This window comes from Conger conger, chromosome 9, assembly GCF_963514075.1.
Source record: "Conger conger chromosome 9, fConCon1.1, whole genome shotgun sequence".
NCBI classification, from domain to species: Eukaryota; Metazoa; Chordata; class Actinopteri; order Anguilliformes; family Congridae; genus Conger; species Conger conger.
In genome coordinates, this window is record NC_083768.1 from 19,831,405 (window position 1) to 19,853,285 (window position 21,881).

Sequence of the window (21,881 nt, forward strand, 5' to 3'; positions counted from 1 at the left end):
TAGTCTACTGGGATAGCAATGTGGTCCCAGAGGACACAGATACTGCACATGTTTGTCTAGTCTGCAATGCAAATATATATGCAAAGAGTATGTTCATTTAAGATTTGGCTAATTTAGCCACAACGAGGCCTTATGATACATTGTGCAAAAGGCATGGTTGCTTCAAGGAGAGAAATGTTTACATTGGTGAATCAGCATTATGGTTTCCGCAGTAGGCTATAAGAAGCGTGCATATCGGCATTCTGCGCGTTGGACCGTGAGACTTCGCTGTGCTCCATGTGATGATGTGTATCTTGGCTGTAGGCTAATATCCGGGTTGGTGGAGAGGCGGAGGGAGTGACGCTACGGTGATTTCCATTTTAAAAACGCAAGAATACGAGTACGGAGCAATCGCCGCAGCAAGAAAAATAATCATAATCGTAACTAGGAATATGATTGTGCCGGCTGGACGAAGCAGACGACAAAACCGTCCGCGGAATATGGATGCTGAATTTTCGAAGTTCTTGATTTAACTCACGAGTCATATATTGCGCTGTTTCATCTAGTTTATCCATCCCACTTCTATTACTAGCATGGAAAAGACATTCAGCGGTGCACATCCCGGGACTAGCAAAACCAACTCTGTGTTCTCCGCAGAACGTACGAACTCTGCTAGAAAGATCGGGCGAACACACAGCCCGGGCTCGGTGTCAGTTGGTAGTCCGGCTGGAGGGACGGGGAATCGGGGACGAGTAGCGGGGAACAGCGTCAGTCTGCAGCAGGCACACAGGGGGCATCTGGAAGGAGTGCTTTGTAAATACACGAACCTGCTTCAAGGCTGGCAGAACAGGTATGCATCATATCATCCGTACGCAAGTTGCTATATCATCCAGCTGCAACTTTGCCAGTTCACCAGTAGATTTGTGGCTGCTGCTGGCTGGCTACCTGGCCAGTTGTTTCCCTACTTGCTTGCCTAATGACTTGACCTAGCTAGCTCGCCTGCTAGTACTATCCTGCTTGGAGATGGTAGTACTCTGTTCGACTTAGTAAACGTCAACCGGTTTCTTAGTTTTGCGCCTGACAGTGGGTATTATTTTGGAGGCACGTTTTTATAAATTTGCGCAGATCTGTCGGCTACGCCATCCTCGTGAAGACGGCGATGATCAATGCATCGATACAAATAACAATTATTCAAAGCCTGTATAACCAAAATAACAGCGCTCCAGCATAGGCTAGAAGTCGGACTACACTACACTTGGCGCTATGCCCGAGCCGCTAGAATGGAAAGGGGTTCCCGATCCCAACCCCCTTTCTGGTCTGTGTGCGGCCCGCATCATCCTTCGCCACTACCCAGCTACAGTGTAAAAAAAGAAAAAAAAGTTAATTTTCACTTACGCATTTGGTAACGTATGAAAGTATATATATATATTTTTTTATAGAAACGTTGCCTAGGCTACTTCACGATTTTGTTGTGGCCTGCAATTTTCTTGCGCGTGTTAATAGGTAATCACTGATGATGGAACTTTAATTGACCAATATCCCACTGTTGTTTGCTGAATAATTGACAAATTATAAAACAACCACTACCCAAACTGCTTTGAAATCAATTACAATGTCGCATCCTACTGTTTTTCAAAGCTTGCAATATTCAGTGCTCAAACGTAAACTACTAGGATTGGAAATAATATATGAAATTACCTTTGAGGTAATTGAAAAGCCTTGAATTATAATTTTGCCTTAAATGCCACAGAAACCCTGAACGTAATTGCGCAAACCCAAGATGTTGCTCATCCCGAGGATGAAAAGATGTTGGCAAGTGATCAGAAAGATAAATGTGAGTGGCGCTGAAAATCTTCCAGCGCTCATTGAGAAATCAAGGCATGTTTCATATCCTTTGGAATAGGACCCAAACGCTCAATGAATGTAGTGAAAATGAATGGCGAGGAAGGTGACTGAAATGAGTAAGCTGTGATCAGTGCTGGACTGATGTCATCCTGAAGTCCATTTATAAAGACGGCGCACCAGAGCCTGTCAATAGCTTTTGTTTACCTATTGAGGTTGCAGATCTGTTTTGCAAACAGTGTGCTTACCTCCTTGCCTTGTTTTGCATGTTCTGGAAAGGTATTTACTGGTGAATTTGGGTAGGAGGTTAGTTGTAGCATGGTCTACTTTATGTTAATCTTGAGCTTATTGTAAGAACAAAGTCTGTCGTCACGCAAATGTAAAATGGTTAAAGGCGTCATCATGTAAGACCTAAAACTCAGACTAATTAATGTCAGCATTCCTCATGCGCAATGCAAAGGTTTGTTGCCTTTATATGATGTATAGTTATTCTGCACTAAATTCCTGTATCCTCTCTGGAACCAAATGCTGGAAGGATATAAAATACAGGATTGAACGACCTTGGTGTCAAACAGCATAAAAAGAGCAATGTGAAAAACTGCTTTTTTTTGTTCTTTGTACATTTCCAAACAGTTCGAGCTTTCTGTCTCCTTTTCCAAATTCATTATATTTAAAAGCTGAAAGATGGTGGTTTGGGAGTTGAAATATAGGCTTAATCTTTACCTCGTAGAAATCATGTCACTCTTGGTTTATGGTTCTACTGACATCCTAAGTACAGTGCATGTCGAGAGAGAACAAGCAGGAGGTAGTGGTTATTAAGGAGAGTGAGCACTTGTTTCAAACCTTTAACTGGAACATTGCACATCCAAGTGTAAAATGGATAAATTATCGACTTTCTGAAACCAAAAGCACTGACCTACAGTACATCAAGTTTAAATTTGTCTTGACAGGAAAGCTTTCCCAAAGGATATTTTGATATTCTGTTCAGTAATTCTATTCTGCCAGATACGTAAAATAGTGGCGGACGAGGCTAGAGTATGCAACGCAGGGAATGTACGTTTATCGATAATTATCCTGAAGATCTTTTTGATTGACAGCTTTGAACGATTAACACAAACAAGCATGTAAATGAGGATCAGCCATTAAGAGATGCCTGAAATGTGTTAGCTGTTCCTTTCTCCATTTCATGTGAAATGGCTGTAATGACTAAATGACTGAAGCTGCATCACAGGAGCAGCTGCAGCGTCAGCAACAATAACCCAAAACTCACTCGTAAAATTTCCAAATTTGGAAATCAGGGTCTTTATCAGCTTAGAGGTCCCCAATTAGTTTGGATACTTTTTGCAGTGTAGGCTATTCAATTTTGTTCCATTTTATGATATAATTTCATTTTCACAGGAGGGTCACACAAAACACGTTTTATACACATACTTTCTAATTGTCTAGTTAAACAGTGCTGACTATCATCTCTTCATTACCATTTTAAAAAGTGTGTCTGGTGCTTGGGTATCTGTGCCTACCTATTATTGTTATTATTATAATAATTTATTTAATTTGTTTCCTCTGTCAAAAGATATTTGTTTTGTGATGGGACACTCAAAAAGAAAATGTTTTTTCTTTTTCTCTGTTTTATTGTCTTCAAGTCGCACACTGCCATTCTGTTCAGTGAGGATCCCAAGTGGATAGCAATATAGCAATTCTTAACATCTTCTGTGATCGTGCTGCAATTTAACAGAGTATAGAGTGAGAGAGACTGTCACACACTGCTGTGTTCTTGAGCAAGTAATAACCACGCATTTACTTCTTTCTTTATTATATGAACTTGCTTATGTTATTGTTCAGTTAACGCTCCGAAGTTAGTTCTGACAAATGACCAGATGGACTAGCTAGATATGGGAGAGTGAAGCTTCCTAAAGTGTCTGCTGGGGATTGGATTGGTCCTTTGAATGGTTAATTCAGGACTGATAGGACATAGTTGCTCCATCCTCATTCACCTCACAAGTACCAGCTGATCAATGCGGTTTCTTTTCTTTCTTGCCTTTCCCAATGTGCCTGCTGGAGCAGCTCAATGACATAGTGATCGTCTTTCCAAGTGTGAGCCTGCCCTGACATGAACTTGATATGAAACACATGGGAAAAAGCCATCACCCATATTTTTAAGTTTGCAACCATTTTGTGGGTTTGCAGTTCTACACAGAAAGGTTGGGCAATAATGGGCAAGACCTTCTGCCAGAACCAGAAAATCTCTTTGTTAAATGTCACTGCTACTTTCTTCTGTTGTATTTGGTTATTCATAGTGTTATTCAAGGCAGCAAGCTCACTTTCTTTTGTTATCCACTGTATTCTATATCCCCTCATACCCCTCCCACATTATTATGTGTTATTTATTCTTATGGCTAAATAAATGGCATTATTAAATGCATATAGATTACATGTCTCTCATTGCCTGGCTGGGTGGATGTTTAATGGACCAATTGTGGCACTGGTACACTGGTGAAGATTGCCGTAGAAATATCAAACCTAAGGTTTATGAACCAGCACTCTTGTCACGAGTCTAGATCCCTCTGTGACCCCAGATGGCTCAGTTAGGCAAGTCTTGCATGGGCATGACGATTATCAAGTGCTGTGTGCCTGCTCTTTGCTACGTGATTAAGGAAATGTGATGGGTTAATTGGTAGGTCCTGTGCATGAAATGACAATAAACATTCTAATATATAACGCATGAATGCACACACGTGTTGCTACAGAAGAAAGCAGATTGTGGGGCTGTATGTGTTGAGAGGGGACCTTGTGTGACCTTGTGTGTCCAGTTACCATTATAACCATTCCCATTCCAGTAACTGGTTCAGTGGTCTAAGTATAGTGGGGAAAGGGACCGCACAAGCTCTCTCTGGCCATTTAGTGGGTGGTATTACCACCTATGGCTTACATTCAGGTGATTACCATTGATGAGTCCTTGGCCTCTATTCACAACGGAACCTCAGTTTTTGATGCAGATGTTATGAGGTGCCGGGTTTTAGCTGGTGCTGCTGCTGTTATGACGTTATGCCAGCGACAGATGCTAATGAAACTCTAGCTGAAGGCCAGGATTAATTTAAACTGTGTCCCACTTGCAGTAATAATTAACCTTGTGTTAAGAGTTGGACATTCTTGGCCCTATCCTGCAGCCAAATAGCATGTAGTAAAAAGTCCCATTGACTACAGTCCCATTCATGATTAATGTTTTTAAACAGTCATTTTGTTTATTTAAAAATAATAGTTTTATTTACGGTTTATGTAGATGGTAGATAACAGTCGATGACACACTAAACTCAAATAAATATATGCATATCTATACAAATACTGTATTAAGGCTGTTTTGAATGGTTTATCAGTCGGTGAAACATAGTCAAAATGTATGGTTGGATGATGGATGGAAAAATAGAGCAACTAAATACTTTGTGCCATTGACTGTACATGCTTAGAATTTCCACCTCAGCACTTTGGATCTTTCCATGTTTTCATGTAGAAAAACAATTAAGTATATGCGCTACAAGTTAAAAGGCAATTGTAAGGCTAGCTACCAGCCTACATTTACATTTACGTTTTAGTCATTTGGCAGACTAAAAAGCGACTTACAAGTACATAGGCAACACATCCATAACTAGAAAATACACATGAAGTGCTGTTCTACAGTCATCATAGGTGCAATGACGGATATGGTGTATATTGTAGAGGAAGAACCTGCAGGTTCTGGCAGTGGAGGATACTTGTGGAGCCAGGGTGAGGCAGTTATCAAGAGTCACCCCAAGAAGGAAGCCTACAGCAAACTGCATAATTCCCTGAAGACACGTGTTCATACTGTTTGCATGTTTGCATTCATATATTTTGTGTTATGTGGTACGCAATGCGGCTTGCCAGTATTTTTCCAATGTGGTCATTTGATGCTCATGAGGACACCATGACATAGTTGTGCATATTTGTGGGGTGAAGTTTATGCAGTGACCCAAGGTTGGTTGCCAGGACAACTGCCAGATTGTGCTTCTCTACTTCTAAACATAGCAAGGTTGTTTCTTAGTGATTAAATGTGGGCCGTTCAAAATTAGCATGTCTGTACTGGTGGATTCAGATGTACAGTAAGTACATTGGGCTCTTTGTCTGGAAGCATCTTAGTGGCTTAGAAAAACACTATTGTCAATTACAAATTGGCAATATTTTCCAGACCTATGTCTTCACCTTCAATTTTATAAAACAATGCTCAGACCTTACTATGATACACTGGCATCCTGTGTTTGTGTTCACTCTGCTCAATTCCTGGCTTGTCTACTTGTATTTCTAATGAAAAAAACTTCTTGGGCCACTTCAAGGCGTGGGCCTTTGATAAGCCTCCTCCAAAAGGGTATACCAGTTGTTGGGTTTCTTTCTACATTGATTTCCCACAGGAACTATATGCATCATCAGACTCCATCTCCACCCACTAGTCCAAAACTACTCTCAAAACTTTCTTCTGGCAGGTTGATTTCGCGGTGGCGGAATTTCAGAGAACTCAAGGCCCAACTAGTCCTTGTACATCAGATATGTATGTTTACTTAAGTTATGCAACATCTATTCTATCTATTTGTTGACCTTGACCTACTTTTCCAAGATGGCCACCCGACCGGACAAAAATACGCTTTTGCTGATAACTCGAGAACTATATCAGATTGTGACAAACTAATCTGAAGCTTGAAGTATCAAATTGAAGCTTGACTCAAATCATGTCTTTCTCAAATAGTCAAGGTCATATGGCCAATTGAAATAGAGGTGGAGTCAGGATCTCAGAAACCACAAGGCCCTGTACATCAAATATTACATTAATGGCATTTGGCAGGCGCTCTTATCCAGAGCGACGTACAACAAAGTGCATACCCATAACCAGGGACAAGTGCACTGAAGGACCCTAGAGGGAAGTACAATTTCAACTGCTATCTGTACAACAAAGATTTTTTTTTTTAAACAAACAAACAAACAAACAAACAAAGCAAAAGTGACCAAACTTAACTAGCCACGGGGACGGGGAGAGATGCTGCTTGAAGAGGTGCGTCTTCAGTTTGCGCTTGAAGGTGGGAAGAGATTCTACCTCAACGAGGAGTTCATTCCACCACCGTGGAGCCAGAACAGACAGTAGTCGTGAGCGTGAGGTGGAAGTTCGGAGAGGGGGAGGTGCCAAGCGGCCTGTGGAGGCTGAACGAAGAGGTCTGGCAGGGGTGTAGGGTCTGATAATTTTTGTAGGTAAGCTGGGGAAGACCCCTTAACTGCTTGGAAGGCTAGCACCAATGTTTTGAATTTGATGCGAGCCATGACAGGCAGCCAGTGGAGGGAAGTAAGCAGGGGGGTGACATGTGAGTATTTGGCAAGATTGAAGACCAGACAAGCTGCTGCATTCTGGATAAGTTAGAGGGGTCTGATGGTGGACGCTGGGAGGCCAGCCAAGAGGGAATTGCAGTAGTTCAGGCGGGACAGAACCGGCATGACCGGGTCACCGCCACAATGTTCTCGGAGAGGGACAGTCTGCTGTCCATCACCAGGCTGAGGTTCCTTGCACTGGCTGATGGCGTAAGCATGGTATCCCCGAGGGAAATGGAGAGATCCAGATGGGGAGAGGTATTAGCAGGGATGAATATAATTTCAGTCTTACCTGGGTTGAGCTTTAGATGGTGCTTGTCCATCCAGCTCTGGATGTCACTCAGGCAAGCAGAGATACGGGCTGAAACTTGTGTATCAGATGGTGGGAACGAGATGAAGAGTTGGGTATCGTCCGCATAGCAGTGGTAGGATAGCCCATGGGCCAAGGGAACGAGTGTAAAGAGAAAAAAGAAGCGGGCCTAGGACTGAGCCCTGGGGAACTCCTGTGGCAAGGAGCCGAGGTGTCGATACCGTACCAGCCCAGGCAACCTGGAAGGAGCGACCAGAGAGGTAGGACTCAATCCAGTCCAGGGCTGTGCCACAGATGCCTGTTGCTGACAGGGCGGACAGGAAGATGGAGTGATTCACAGTGTCGAAGGCAGCAGAGAGATCTAGAAGAATGAGGACAGAGGAGAGGGAGGCTGCTCGTGCGGCATGGAGTGATTCACTGACGGAGAGGAGCACGGTCTCTGTCGAGTGGCCCGATCTGAAGCCAGACTGATGGGGGTCTAGCAGGTTGTTGTTAGAAAAGAAAGAAGAAAGTTGACTAGAAACAGCTTGTTCTATGGTTTTTAGAAAGAAAAGGAAGAAGGGATCCAGTAGTTCTGGATGATGGAGGGATCCAGAGTAGACTTTTTTTTTAGCAGCGGAGTGATGTGGGCCCTCTTGGAGGATGCTGGAAAACAGCCAGAAGACAGGGAGGAGTTGACAAGGGAGGTGACAAATGGGAGAATGTCAGGTGTGATAGTCTGGAGAAGAGAAGAGGGGATAGGGTCAAGGGCACAGGTTGTAGGGGGCGGTGGGAGAGCAGGAGTTGAGAAACATCAGAGTCTGTAAGGGGGGAGAACGTGGAAAAGGAAGGGATGGGGCTAGAGGGGGGGAAGGGCACAGTGAATATGTATAGTTACTGAAGTTGTGCAACATATTTTTGTTTTGTGACCTTAACTTTTAACTTTTTGTCCGATAGGGCGGCTATCTTAGAAAACGTTTTTGCTGATAACTCGAGAACGATATGTCCCATTTGGACGAACAAACTTTCAACTTGAAGACATCAGTTTTCTTTCCTCATCACAGCACACGGTAGTAGTGGACAGGGTTGAAAATGGGACATGGATGTTTTTTGTTTGTAAACAAAAAAGCGATGTATGCAAGGAAAGAATTCTTGAATAGTATGACTTTAAAATATTGACAATAGAAACGCACTTGAAAATCTCCTTGGATTAACTCACTATAGATTGACTTTTTCATGTTCAGATCATACATGTGGTTTGTGAGCAATTCAGATGGCCTGTCTATCCATGCACTGTCTCAAATATGGGAGATTAGCCCAGTCTTAGTTGTTTGAGTAGTTAAACTTCTATTTCAGTTTTGTTTGTCCTGTGGATTTGTTAGGCCTATTTTCAGTGGAATTGCAAATAAGGTTTTTAATTTTTTATTTACTAGGTCAGAGTAGGGGGTTGACTCATTTCTCAGTAGATGCTGGGAGTCATTTCACTGGTGGAGAGGAAGACTAATTCTGCAGTGAGTGTCTTAATTCTCTCTTTTCTAAAACCTACTTGATGGCCTAGTTATCATGTCATATCGATGTGAATTTCATCACACTGCGTTGTGAATCAATTCCATTCACCTTGGGAAGTCATCCTTTCTGTTACTATTTTCCCAGGACATTTCAAACGGTGAATGGATAAATATGCTTAAGGGAGTATCTAATACTGTATCTCTGTCAGGGCTTGAGGGGGGAGAGAGGGAGGTAGAGCGAGAAATAAGCAGATGGAGAGATACATCTCTGTGCCTGTTTGGGTCAGAAGGCTCATTGTGACCCTCCCAATGAGTGTGCATTCACAGATTGTGATGCTGACAGTGGTGTAAAAGGGGAAGGTTCCTACTGAAGAGATAAGAGAAGAATAGGCGCTGGAGAGGATGTGACCTCACGGGACACGTTTTCTCCGTGGGCGGTATTGATCCAGAACCGATCACAGAACCAGCTCTGAGAAACCGGTCAATAAACGCGCTTTTCTATTCATGCCACAAGCAACAGATTATTTCTTATAATGCCGCTTACTCTTGCCCCTGGCCATATACTGCCAGGAATGTAGATAGAACCAGTGGGCTTGACAGACGGAAGGTGTCATTACAGAATGATTCATAGGTAGCCATCAAACAGGTGGTCTTATCACACTCTCCTTCACTGCTGCTATATTTGTTTTTGTTTTTTTAACTGGGGTAGAACAAATCAACCCCAAACCCATCTGTTAATAGCAAGCGGAGGTGGTGCCCATTTCACGGCTTTAAATGGTTGACAAAGTATTGCTGTACTTAGCCTTTTTGAACGGATGCCGGTAATGTGTTAAGCAGCCTGAGAGCTTATTTCTGGTCTTATGCAAATTATTTATGTAGTATTCTTTGTCTTCCATTTTGCTGCTTTTGTAAATGTCCTTTGAGAGAGTTGATATTTATCAGAAGTCGATCATGAATAACCCACTCTGTCTCCCTGCCACCCCCCCGACCCCCTCCATCCCTCTGGCTTCTGCCCCTCTACTACTCCCTCTCCCTCTTTCCCTGCAGATACTTTGTTCTGGACCCAGAGTTGGGGCAGCTGCAGTACTTTGTCAACGAGCACGTGAAGAACCAGAAGCCTCGGGGTTCGCTGCCCCTGATTGGAGCGGTCGTGGCGCAGAGCGATGAGGCGCCCCATATGTTCACAGTCCACTCGACCAACGGAGAGCTGTACAAGCTCAGAGGTACGTCAGGCCCCGGGCGAGTTAGGAGCGGTCTCTCCTCACCCCTCCAGACTGCACCACCTTCCTCTGTCTGAACGGCGGGGTCATCCATGGTCCAACCGTTGGTTCAATGAGCACCGCTGTAGTCGGTCTTGCCTGTTTAAAAATGTCACATTTTCCACTGCTCCCCTGACAGCTGTGAGGCGCAGGACTGCTGCCGGGCATGTTTGTGGATGTTTTCTGCAGTGTCAGGAACCCTGCTCTAAGGCCATCCCTGCCACTGTCTTTCACTGTGTTTGTAGTTGGGGTTGGGGTAGGGGGGTAATTGCATGATCGATACACCCTGCTGAGCTTTTGCAAGGTCCTGCTGTGCTAGCTTTTGATGAAGGCTGGGTCAAATGGACCTTTACCAGTTCGCCGGTTTGCTGCATGTTCGCGCAGTGAGAGAAAGAGATTCTCTCTGTCACTCTCGAGGCCGTCCCTCGACACGACCTGAGGGATACATCCAAATAATTCCCCTTCACGCTGACCCGGCGAGCCCCTGAATTCAGCTGGGGCCAAACGATAGCTCCGCAGCATGTTCCTCACTGGCCTCAATCAATGCTGTTGGCCGTATCGTATTGACCGTTTCCTGTGTATGCACTGGGGCTTCACTAACATAATGGTGCAATTTCATGGTACTGCAAGGGAGGGTTAAAGGGATATAGAGCAATTAAGAGGTCACTGTCTTGATTGAGAGCTCTGCTCTTCGAGAGTTGTCATGGAAACCCTGGCTGGTCACAAGAAGGAAGTTCAAGGTTTTTATGGTTGGTATTTTCCAGTTTTGTAGCTCTGCAGAGTCTACAAATGCAGAGTTCCATGCTATCTTATTACAAGTGATTTTTTTTGCTGTGATGTTATAGAAGGCAATGGAAGGTGAATATTCTATCCCAGAATTCTCCTTGAGAATGCGGACAATGGACTGTCAGTATTGTTAGAGGGGAGATGATTCTAAGCCCATTCCAAGGTGAACATAATTAAATTCTACAGTATAAACAACATAAATAAATTATTGGCTGAGAATGGAGTGGTTCTCTAAAGCTACTCTCAGCACCCGTTCTGTTGTGTAGCAAGGGACCCAAATCATAAAAATATATTTTATATTCTGTTTCAGTGTTTAATTAATGTTGTGTGATGGAAGTTACTTAATTGCCAAAACACTTCTGCACAGTTTTTCAGCCTTATATTGGATACCGATTCCCTTTTTTTTTTATACACAGAGTGAGCATAGGTTAAAAAGTAAATTTTATTATTAATGTGAGATTTGCTGTAGGAATAGGAATTACTGTGTGTGGCCAAGGCACGATTTAATAGTGAATGCAAAGGAGATTTAAAGCAAATGGTGACTTTGATCCAAATTCTGTCTTTTTCATGGAAAGTGTGCTCCAAATCTAAGGTTTTCAAGACTAAGAATATCCAGGTCATCAGGCCTAGTAAAAGCTGTCAGGACAGCCCACCCTGACGCATTATCTAATGACTTCAGCCTTATCGCATTCCCCACCCATCTCCTCTGAGAGAGTGCCCATTGTAATCAAGAAGATTGGCACCTGTGCACTTGCACTATGGCAGCTGACTTGTCCATGCACTCGCAGGAGTAGTATACAAGTTTATAAAAAAGAGCTCCAGTCAGCTCCAGAATTATTAGATAAAAATGAAGAAAATAGGTGGCATATAATAGACAACACAGATAATAATCTGTTATGTTCAAACATATGGGAGAACTATATACTTTTATTTCAATACATTTACTCTCAAGTTTCAATGTTTTTCTATTAAGTAATCAATTTTTTTTTTCTGAAAACCATAGGTGTCAAAATTATTGGCACCCCAACAATAATTGTAAATAAAATCAACCAAAGTTAAATTGGCACTATAATTTTAATGAATTTAGTTAATTTCAGTCCCAAGTAACTATATTGTGTCATTCCATCACTCCCTGTTTCACTCGAAGCATGAAAAATCCCTTTGTCCTAGAACGGCCCTGTTGAATACCAGTTTTGTTTTTGTCCTTCTGGCATGGTCGCAGTTGCTGATGTAAGGGCAGAAAGGCGAAAGTCTATAGACGTTCTTCAGCACTCAGCTTCAAAGATTAAAGCTGTCTTATGGATGACCTTTTTTGAGGAGTACCCATGTTGAGGTACAGAAAGAGTGACCTTCTGAAATTGTAAGATTTTGGGGCAGAAGGAAAAATTTTAGAAAAGGGCAACTTTACCCTAATGTTTGAGGGACAAAATGTCACCACCTGATAATTTGGAGAAATTGCAGCTCGAAAAAGTATTTGTCATTTGTAATTTTTTGTTACTTGTTTGACTGGGTTTTCCCCTCAATATGGCTTGATTTAATTAAAGGGATCTTCATTGTTAATTTCACATGCTGTGTCTGTCTCAACGACTAAAATAAATATGAGCTTTATTTCACACACAAGCGCAAATTAGCATTGCCATTCACAAGTGCGATTTCAGCCCTTGTTCATTACTGCCCGCTAATTAAGTGCAATCGTTGCAAAGGCAATATTAAATGCAACCAAGACTTCCAGTTGATGAGGAGTGCCACAGCTTGTGGTTTTGAGGCAGGATCATTTTATAAGAAGCTGTTAAGGGTTTTGGGCAGTGCTGAGAACAGCTGCCAGGTTCTCTATAGCTGGGGAAATGAATGAGGATGAAATCAATGAGTGCTTTGCAGAAGAACAGCACAGCCTATGTGTGTAAAAGTAAATTAGTCCGTGCCTGTCTTTCTAAACTGAGCCCAGCACTTTTAGAAAGAGGGGGAAGTGGGGGGTGTGTTATGTACCATCTTCACCATGTCTTTGCCTGGGGAACGAGCATCACAGCTGGGATCAGGGAAGCGAGTTTTCGTTTTTACTTTGAAAAGCTGGAAACCGCCTATTTTTGATTGAGAAGGGCTTCACTGTGTATGGAGCAGCTGCTCGCGCATAGAAAGTGCCTGAAATGTACTTGAATTGACATTTTGAACAAGTAATTTCTGTATAGCTTTATAATTTATCATATTTTCCTCATAGATATAGTGACTAAAAGATACCACGAATGAATGCTAGTTAATTCTGTAATGTCTTTTCTGTAATTTCTTTTTAAGGCTTCCCGATACATTTTATCAATACTTCAGGAATGAGAATGGTTTCATTTTAATAAAACCAACCCCATTTTCAAACCAGTTGCTCCCAGGTGTTCAGGACTGTTACCCATGAGACAAACTGATTCAGTTATGTGAGAAGGGAGCAGCCAGAGAAGGGGAGGAAAATCTTGGTCTTGGGTGCAGCACTTACAAAGTGCCAGCTGATTGATCTCCTGTGCGATGCCACCCCCCTTATTACTCGCCTTTAACGGACATTGTGGAGTTCTCTCCTCTCCCTCCTGCCCTCTGTCCTCAGACTTCATGTTGTCAGTTTAGTTTTGTCCTGAATGGCAGGCTCAAGTTGGCTTTCTCCTCAGATCCTTGCTATCTCATCTTACAGATTCTTTGTGTGAACTAGTCGCAAGTTCTCAGATGATGATGGGTTCAATTTTACTTTAGGATGTATCCAAATAAGTCCAATTCACTTAAATTCAGTTTTATGTGTAGATTCAGTCTGGCCAAATTTGTGTCTCACTTTGTGCAATCCGATGCAGTGGTCATAATGGATGGTGGACTTTGACTGCATCTGACAAGACAACACAGAAGGCAATAACATTGAGTTGCATAGCTGGATACATCCAGGAGTGGGATTAGGGTGTACCATTGGGCCTTTGCTTGGCAGACACTGCTGTATATCTGAAAAGACAAAACAGAAGGCAAGAACATAGTCACATAGCTGATGTTCTGCCTCCAAATCCCAGTATCCTGTGCAACTTAGCAGGCATCTCTGCTGACAAAAAGGGCTGTATGTGGCGCAGATTGTCCATTGTCTGAGTTTATATATCAGGCCTTTTCTGTCCATAGGAATCAAATCCCTTAATCAATTTGTAGAGTGCAGCATTGTTACTTTGACTAAAGGGCTTTCGATGATGCCTAAAACTGCAACTGTTTCAGACTTATTGTGTCTTTCGGCATTGACTGTGTTGAAAAAGATTGCTGTGATAATTATTGTGACTTTCTCTGAACATGTTCTGCCCTTCAAAACTGCTGATGGTGGCTGTAACTTGGATAAGGAGTGTTTGAGGGACATGTTTAATCTGCGTATTTCACATAATAGCTGTGTTATTATGTGAATTTTAGTCCGTGTTACCTGGTTGAAGCCAATTCTGAACTCTACAATTCGGTAGAGGGCTGAATATGTATGACGCTGAATATATATGACACTTCTTACAGTGGTGAAAATAACGTGCTCTCATCCGCTTGTGTTTCTAGCATCTGATGCCAAGGAGCAGCAGTTCTGGATGAATCAGCTGCAAACCTGTGCCAGACGCCACTCTGACAGCAGTGCGAAGGTAATTACAGCCATCATTCATGCCTTAGCTGTAGCCTAGCCTGAGTGTATCATATGATGGGCACATGAAGCTGTGTACATTAGCCTGGAGCACAAGTGCTGGATGTGGTTGGAACTTGGGGAAGGAACGTCTGAGAAGATTAAAGTGAACCACGGTAACCCAAGAAGATAAAAGTTCTTCTTAACAACAGGCCGCAAAGAGAACATCTCATGTGCACGGCAGTGAGTTTTGTAATTTCATATTTCATAAACAATTGTTTTCATTGTTCTTTGACCAGAACAGTTCACAGAGAACAAATTCAATCACAATAATAGCTTTGCTGAGGAGGCTTAATCGCAACCGTGAAATAAAAGCCTAAATGGACAACACACGGATTAAACATACATGTCTACAAGCAGGTGATAATGTAAGAAGCATTTTTCAAAATGGTGTTTGAAAATGTATCTTGAATAAAAAAAACAAAAAACATTTAATCACAAGGAAAGAGGCAGGTAAACCAATTATAAACATAGTGAGTGGTCAGACATGGTCAGACATGTGCTAGCCCAAGGACCCTTCTCTTGATCCAGAAATGTCTGCACTTGCCTGGCAGCCCCCCCCCCCCCCCCCCCACTCAACCACCCGCATACCCACTCAGGCCAAGACGGGCAGGCGGGCAGGCAGTCTGTTTCAATAACATCCCAGGCAGCATTAATGAGGACCACGGACTTGTGCCAGAGTGCTTCAGCGACGGCATGTGAGATGGGGACATGCCCGCTGCTTCATCCCCAAATGCTTTATTGGCTGCTCTGGTGCCTCCAAAGGTCAAACACGGCATAAGTCACTGTCTGCTACCCAGACTGCCCTGCTGATAAGGCTACTTCCTCACCTGGGAAAACATCTGCGGCTTGTGAGGCTTAATGTGTTGCCGTTTTTTTGTGACCTTCGTGATAGAGTGCCGGTTCCTCTGTGCCAGCGATGTCACAGATACGGCCCGTCTCAGGAGGTTTTATACAAAGGTTCCAATTGCATGGACATATTTTATTGCCAGTGGAAAAATATGAAGCTGCTTATGGTGCTTAAGGTGAAGTGCTTAAGTTTAGCATCGACAGCACTTCAGTGGCGAAATGGACTTGTATTGAATATTTGCACGTTAAATATTAAGTCTGCACATGAAGTGAGTCTGCAGGCCACTCTATCAGGACGGTGAGCCTGCAGGTTATGGTGTCAGGATAGTGATTCTGCAGATTATTATCCTGGGGCAGTGACTAGGCAATTACTGCATTGGAGTGGCATCCCCACAGCTTACTGTAGCGCATGGGAGGGTGTGTTATTACTGTAGCAGAGTAATGGGTGTGTTGTGCACATTACTATAGCAGTGTAATGGGTGTGTTGTGCACATTACTGTAGCAGTGTAATGGGTGTGTTGTGCACATTACTATAGCAGTGTAATGGGTGTGTTGTGCACATTGCTTTAGCTGTGTAATGGGAGGGTGTGTTGTGCACATTGCTGTAGCAGTGTAATGGGTGTGCTGTGCACATTACTATAGCAGTGTAATGGGTGTGCTGTGTACATTACTATAGCAGAGTAATGGGTGTGTTCTGTACATTACTATAGCAGTGTAATGGGTGTGTTTTGCACATTACTGTAGCAGTGTAATGGGTGTGTTTTGCACATTACTGTAGCAGTGTAATGGGTGTGTTGTGCACATTACTATAGCAGTGTAATGGGTGTGTTGTGCTCATTGCTATAGCTGTGTAATGGGAGGGTGTATTGTGCACATTGCTGTAGCCGTGTAATGGGTGTGTTGTGTACATTACTGTAGCAGTGTAATGGGTGTGTTGTGTACATTACTGTAGCAGTGTAATGGGTGTGTTGTGCACATTACTATAGCAGAGTAATAGGTGTGTTGTACACATTACTGTAGCAGTGTAATGGGTGTGTTGTGCACATTACTGTAGAAGTGTAATAGGATGGTGTGTTGTACACATTATTGTAACAGTGTAATGGGTGTGTTGTGCTCATTGCTATAGTTGTGTAATGGGAGGGTGTGTTGTGCACATTGCTGTAGCAGTGTAATGGGTGTGTTGTGTACATTACTGTAGCAGAGTAATGGGATGGTGTTGTTGTGCACATTGCTGTAGATTTGTCCTCAGGCCTGTCAGAGAGTAGTGGTCTCTGTGCTGCACATGTGTCTCCTTCCTGGCAGGAGTCCCTTGGGGCGACCGCTGCTCTGCCTCGTGCACACGTGTGCCTCACACACGACTCTGGAGCGCGGAGTCATCATGCTCAGTTATTGTCAGTACTGTCTCATGTCTTCTTTTCCCCGGTGACAGCCTTGTGTTTTTACTTAACTGACAGTTTTTTAAAGTAAATGCAGGCTTTCATAATCAACCTGAAATGTTTGTGGCAGTCATGAAACAAGACCTTGGAAGCTTCTTTCGAAATGTTGTTTGCGTGTTTGGCACTGTGGGTTTTATCACTCGTTAACCTCGTTAACCTTCTCCTGAGCTGCACACAGGTGCTAAATTCAATACTACGGCAAGAATTCCAGCATTAATTATGCCTGCTCAGAAGATGTCATACACACTAACTGAAATAAATTCTCACTTTGTTGTGTGAGGAAGGCTACTATGCTTCTTTTTTTTTTTTTTTTTTAGTTGCGAAAGCTGAAGGGGTCTGATGAGCACCTCTATGTGGAGAAGACAGGGAATGGGCAGGAGGGACTGGTGAGTGACCTCTTTGACAGGGACATTTGTACACATCTCGATGCATTAGCATAGCCCTTTTCATACTGGAGCAAATTGATATATGGAACACTAAATATGCTTGAACGTGTGTTTGCACGCGATATACCTACCTATACACACCTGCCCACATCTGTATACACTGTACACTGGTTCACTGCTATACATTTGTATACACTGTGCACACTTATACACTTCTGTACACATCGGTACGTACCATGCATATATTTTTACGCACCCACTCGTATCTGTATACACATGCATCCTTGTATGCATTTTTATACCAGTTATGTGCCTGCTTACCTATATAAATGTGTATGCACAGCACCGTAAACAAATGTTTACATACTGTATGTAGCTTTACGTATATGCACATGTGTTAGATGTGATGCATTTACTCAAAAAGATGTGGCTTGAATGAAGCACATCATCCTGGTTGTACAGGCAAAGTAAAGCGATCCCGGAGACGCTACCCATCCATTCCCCTTATTAGCTTAGGCGTGTTTCCTGCTCATGCTCCCTGCACAGCTGCAGCAGCTGGGGCCTACAGTGTCCATTACTGGTGTGCTTTCGCAAAAGGCCATTAAGGCACGAGGGACAGGCTGTTTTCCCAGGCTTTTTTCCATAAAGGAAATTACATCAACAGAGCTATGGCCCCAATCCAAGTGAATTATTCTCAAGTACATGCATGTTTCTTATTGGAGAGGCAAAGCGAGCCTTGTTGCACTGCAGCTTGTGCGTATCTTGAATCGGGTAATTTTACAATGGTCTGGTAACAATGTTTTAACACAAAAATCTTACCTATTGTACTTTTAAGCCAAAAAATTATATACTTGATGAGATTTTTTAATTTTTTTAACTGAGACATAGAACTACTGTATGAAATACGAGACAAATTAAGTTGCTTTTAAGTTGGCCCAGTCTGGAATCGGTAGCATTTCAATGCTGAAGCCTGTTCTTTCTCTTTGGGGGAGCGCAGCTCCGTTTCAACTGTGCCCAGACTCCCTTTTATCCTCACCGAAATCAGAGATCTGTCAGAGTTAAAATAAAGGAGGGGAATATTGAGAAGGAGAGATTAGAGAGGAACGTGCCTACCTTAGCCTTGAGAAAGGCTTTTGGAAGATTTAAAATGGAGTCACCTTGAGCTGAAGTTTGGTAGACAGTGGTGGCAGTGCAGATGCTACTAATCATTGTGTGAATCACCTCTCTTCTTCATTTAATGGAATAATAAGAAAGATCTGTCTTGAAATTGCATGATTTATTTGCTTGGCAGACACTCCTATCAGAGCAAATTCATATAGCTTATGCTTTTAGGTGTTTTGCATTTGTAAAGGAGAATGTTTTGTGAAATGATTCAGATGAAGTACAAACCGCAGTGCACCACTTGAGAAGCGGACTTACCCTTATGGTTCTAAGCCTAGCTTTTTAGCCACTACAACTCTTAAGTATAAGCTCTACGTTTGAAGATGAATGAGGGTGATGTTAGCTGTGTGGTAGAGTAGAGAGTGGGGGTGATGTTAGCTGTGTGGTAGAGTAGGGTAGAGAGTTGGGGCAATGTTAGCTGTGTGGTAGAGTAGGGTAGAGAGTGGGGGTGAGGTTAGCTGTGTGGTAGAGTAGGGTAGAGAGTGGGGGTGAGGTTAGCTGTGTGGTAGAGTAGGGTAGAGAGTGGGGGTGAGGTTAGCTGTGTGGTAGAGTAGGGTAGAGAGTGGGGGTGAGGTTAGCTGTGTGGTAGAGTAGGGTAGAGAGTGGGGGTGAGGTTAGCTGTGTGGTAGAGTAGAGTAGAGAGTGGGGGTGAGGTTAGCTGTATGGTAGAGTAGGGTAGAGAGTGGGGGTGAGGTTAGCTGTGTGGTAGAGTAGGGTAGAGAGTGGGGGTGAGGTTAGCTGTGTGGTAGAGTAGAGTAGAGAGTGGGGGTGATGTTAGCTGTGTGGTAGAGTAGGGTAGAGAGTGGGAGTGAGGTTAGCTGTGTGGTAGAGTAGAGAGTGGGGGTGATGTTAGCTGTGTGGTAGAGTAGGGTAGAGAGTGGGGGTGAGGTTAGCTGTATGGTAGAGTAGAGTAGAGAGTGGGGGTAATTTTAGCTGTGTGGTAGAGTAGGGTAGAGAGTGGGGATGAGGTTAGCTGTATGGTAGAGTAGAGTAGAGAGTGGGGGTGAGGTTAGCTGTGTGGTAGAGTAGGGTAGAGAGTGGGAGTGAGGTTAGCTGTGTGGTAGAGTAGAGAGTGGGGGTGATGTTAGCTGTGTGGTAGAGTAGGGTAGAGAGTGGGGGTGAGGTTAGCTGTATGGTAGAGTAGAGTAGAGAGTGGGGGTAATTTTAGCTGTGTGGTAGAGTAGGGTAGAGAGTGGGGATGAGGTTAGCTGTATGGTAGAGTAGAGTAGAGAGTGGGGGTGAGGTTAGCTGTGTGGTAGAATAGGGTAGAGAGTGGGAGTGAGGTTAGCTGTGTGGTAGAGTAGAGTAGAGAGTAGGGGTGAGGTTAGCTGTGTGGTAGAGTAGGGTAGAGAGTGGGGGTGAGGTTAGCTGTATGGTAGAGTAGAGAGTGGGGGTGATGTTAGCTGTGTGGTAGAGTAGGGTAGAGAGTGGGGGTGAGGTTAGCTGTGTGGTAGAGTAGGGTAGAGAGTGGGGGTGATGTTAGCTGTGTGGTAGAGTAGGGTAGAGAGTGGGGGTGAGGTTAGCTGTGTGGTAGAGTAGGGTAGAGAGTGGGGGTGAGGTTAGCTGTATAGTAGAGTAGAGAGTGGGGGTGATGTTAGCTGTGTGGTAGAGTAGGGTGGAGAGTGGGGGTGAGGTTAGCTGTGTCGTAGGGTAGAGAGTGGGGGTGAGGTTAGCTGTGTCGTAGAGTAGAGAGTAGGGGTGATGTTAGCTGTGTGGTAGAGAGTGGGGGTGATGTTAGCTGTGTGGTAGAGTAGGGTAGAGAGTGGGGGTGAGGTTAGCTGTGTGGTAGAGTAGGGTAGAGAGTGGGGGTGAGGTTAGCTGTGTGGTAGAGTAGGGTAGAGAGTGGGGGTGAGGTTAGCTGTGTGGTAGAGTAGGGTAGAGAGTGGGGGTGAGGTTAGCTGTGTGGTAGAGTAGAGTAGAGAGTGGGGGTGAGGTTAGCTGTATGGTAGAGTAGGGTAGAGAGTGGGGGTGAGGTTAGCTGTGTGGTAGAGTAGGGTAGAGAGTGGGGGTGAGGTTAGCTGTGTGGTAGAGTAGAGTAGAGAGTGGGGGTGATGTTAGCTGTGTGGTAGAGTAGGGTAGAGAGTGGGAGTGAGGTTAGCTGTGTGGTAGAGTAGAGAGTGGGGGTGATGTTAGCTGTGTGGTAGAGTAGGGTAGAGAGTGGGGGTGAGGTTAGCTGTATGGTAGAGTAGAGTAGAGAGTGGGGGTAATTTTAGCTGTGTGGTAGAGTAGGGTAGAGAGTGGGGATGAGGTTAGCTGTATGGTAGAGTAGAGTAGAGAGTGGGGGTGAGGTTAGCTGTGTGGTAGAATAGGGTAGAGAGTGGGAGTGAGGTTAGCTGTGTGGTAGAGTAGAGTAGAGAGTAGGGGTGAGGTTAGCTGTGTGGTAGAGTAGGGTAGAGAGTGGGGGTGAGGTTAGCTGTATGGTAGAGTAGAGAGTGGGGGTGATGTTAGCTGTGTGGTAGAGTAGGGTAGAGAGTGGGGGTGAGGTTAGCTGTGTGGTAGAGTAGGGTAGAGAGTGGGGGTGATGTTAGCTGTGTGGTAGAGTAGGGTAGAGAGTGGGGGTGAGGTTAGCTGTGTGGTAGAGTAGGGTAGAGAGTGGGGGTGAGGTTAGCTGTATAGTAGAGTAGAGAGTGGGGGTGATGTTAGCTGTGTGGTAGAGTAGGGTAGAGAGTGGGGGTGAGGTTAGCTGTGTCGTAGGGTAGAGAGTGGGGGTGAGGTTAGCTGTGTCGTAGAGTAGAGAGTAGGGGTGATGTTAGCTGTGTGGTAGAGAGTGGGGGTGATGTTAGCTGTGTGGTAGAGTAAGGTAGAGAGTGGGGTTGGGTGTTGGCCACTGAAGCTGCTGGGTCCTGAGGTGCACAGAGTGGGTTCAGGGCCACATTATGGCTCCGCTTCATGACTCTTCCTCTCTTAGGCCTCCTCCTCTTCCTCGTCTGGGCGGACCCACAGCTTTGTTTTCCTCCCCCCCTCCTCTTCTCCTGGGACACAGAGACACCCGGCCCACTCTGGGGCCCCCAATAACATCGTTACCATCACCCATCACAAGTCTCCTGCCGCCGCCCGCAGGGCTAAAAACCAGTATCCTGGGAGGCTAATGGAGGTCAAAGAGGTAGGGCCTGCAGATTAATAACCTGTCTGCCTGTTTGCCTGCTTTTCCTGTATCTGGGACCCTCCAATGCCTTGTGTGGAAACAGGCTACTGCTTGGTTTTAGTTCTAGGTTTAGGCCTACTTATGAGTTTAGGCCTACTCTTCCTGTTATTTCTGAATTGGTACACACAAGCTTATTGTATGTACAATAGAAATGGGGTAATTTGAATGAACGGCATACGGTAGATCAATCCAAGTGTTGGTGTCAGGTGTCAGGTGGCC

At 44.1% G+C, this 21,881-nt stretch overlaps 1 protein-coding gene across 3 annotated transcripts in view; it reads left to right on the top strand.

Moving 5' to 3' along the window:
- Positions 1-21,881, top strand: part of LOC133137904 (oxysterol-binding protein-related protein 10-like) — a 57,936-nt gene that overhangs the window by 1,482 nt on the left and 34,573 nt on the right. Inside the window, exons 1-5 of one of the 3 annotated variants that reach the window (XM_061256311.1) lie at positions 27-829; positions 10,030-10,205; positions 14,568-14,647; positions 17,288-17,356; positions 21,426-21,620. In XM_061256311.1, coding sequence (XP_061112295.1) covers positions 573-829; positions 10,030-10,205; positions 14,568-14,647; positions 17,288-17,356; positions 21,426-21,620 — 777 coding nt within the window. In that variant the 5' untranslated portion in view covers positions 27-572. Of the gene's footprint in view, positions 1-26; positions 830-10,029; positions 10,206-14,567; positions 14,648-17,287; positions 17,357-21,425; positions 21,621-21,881 lie in introns of those variants that run through there. The other 2 variants (XM_061256313.1, XM_061256312.1) reach the window with 2 other exon arrangements.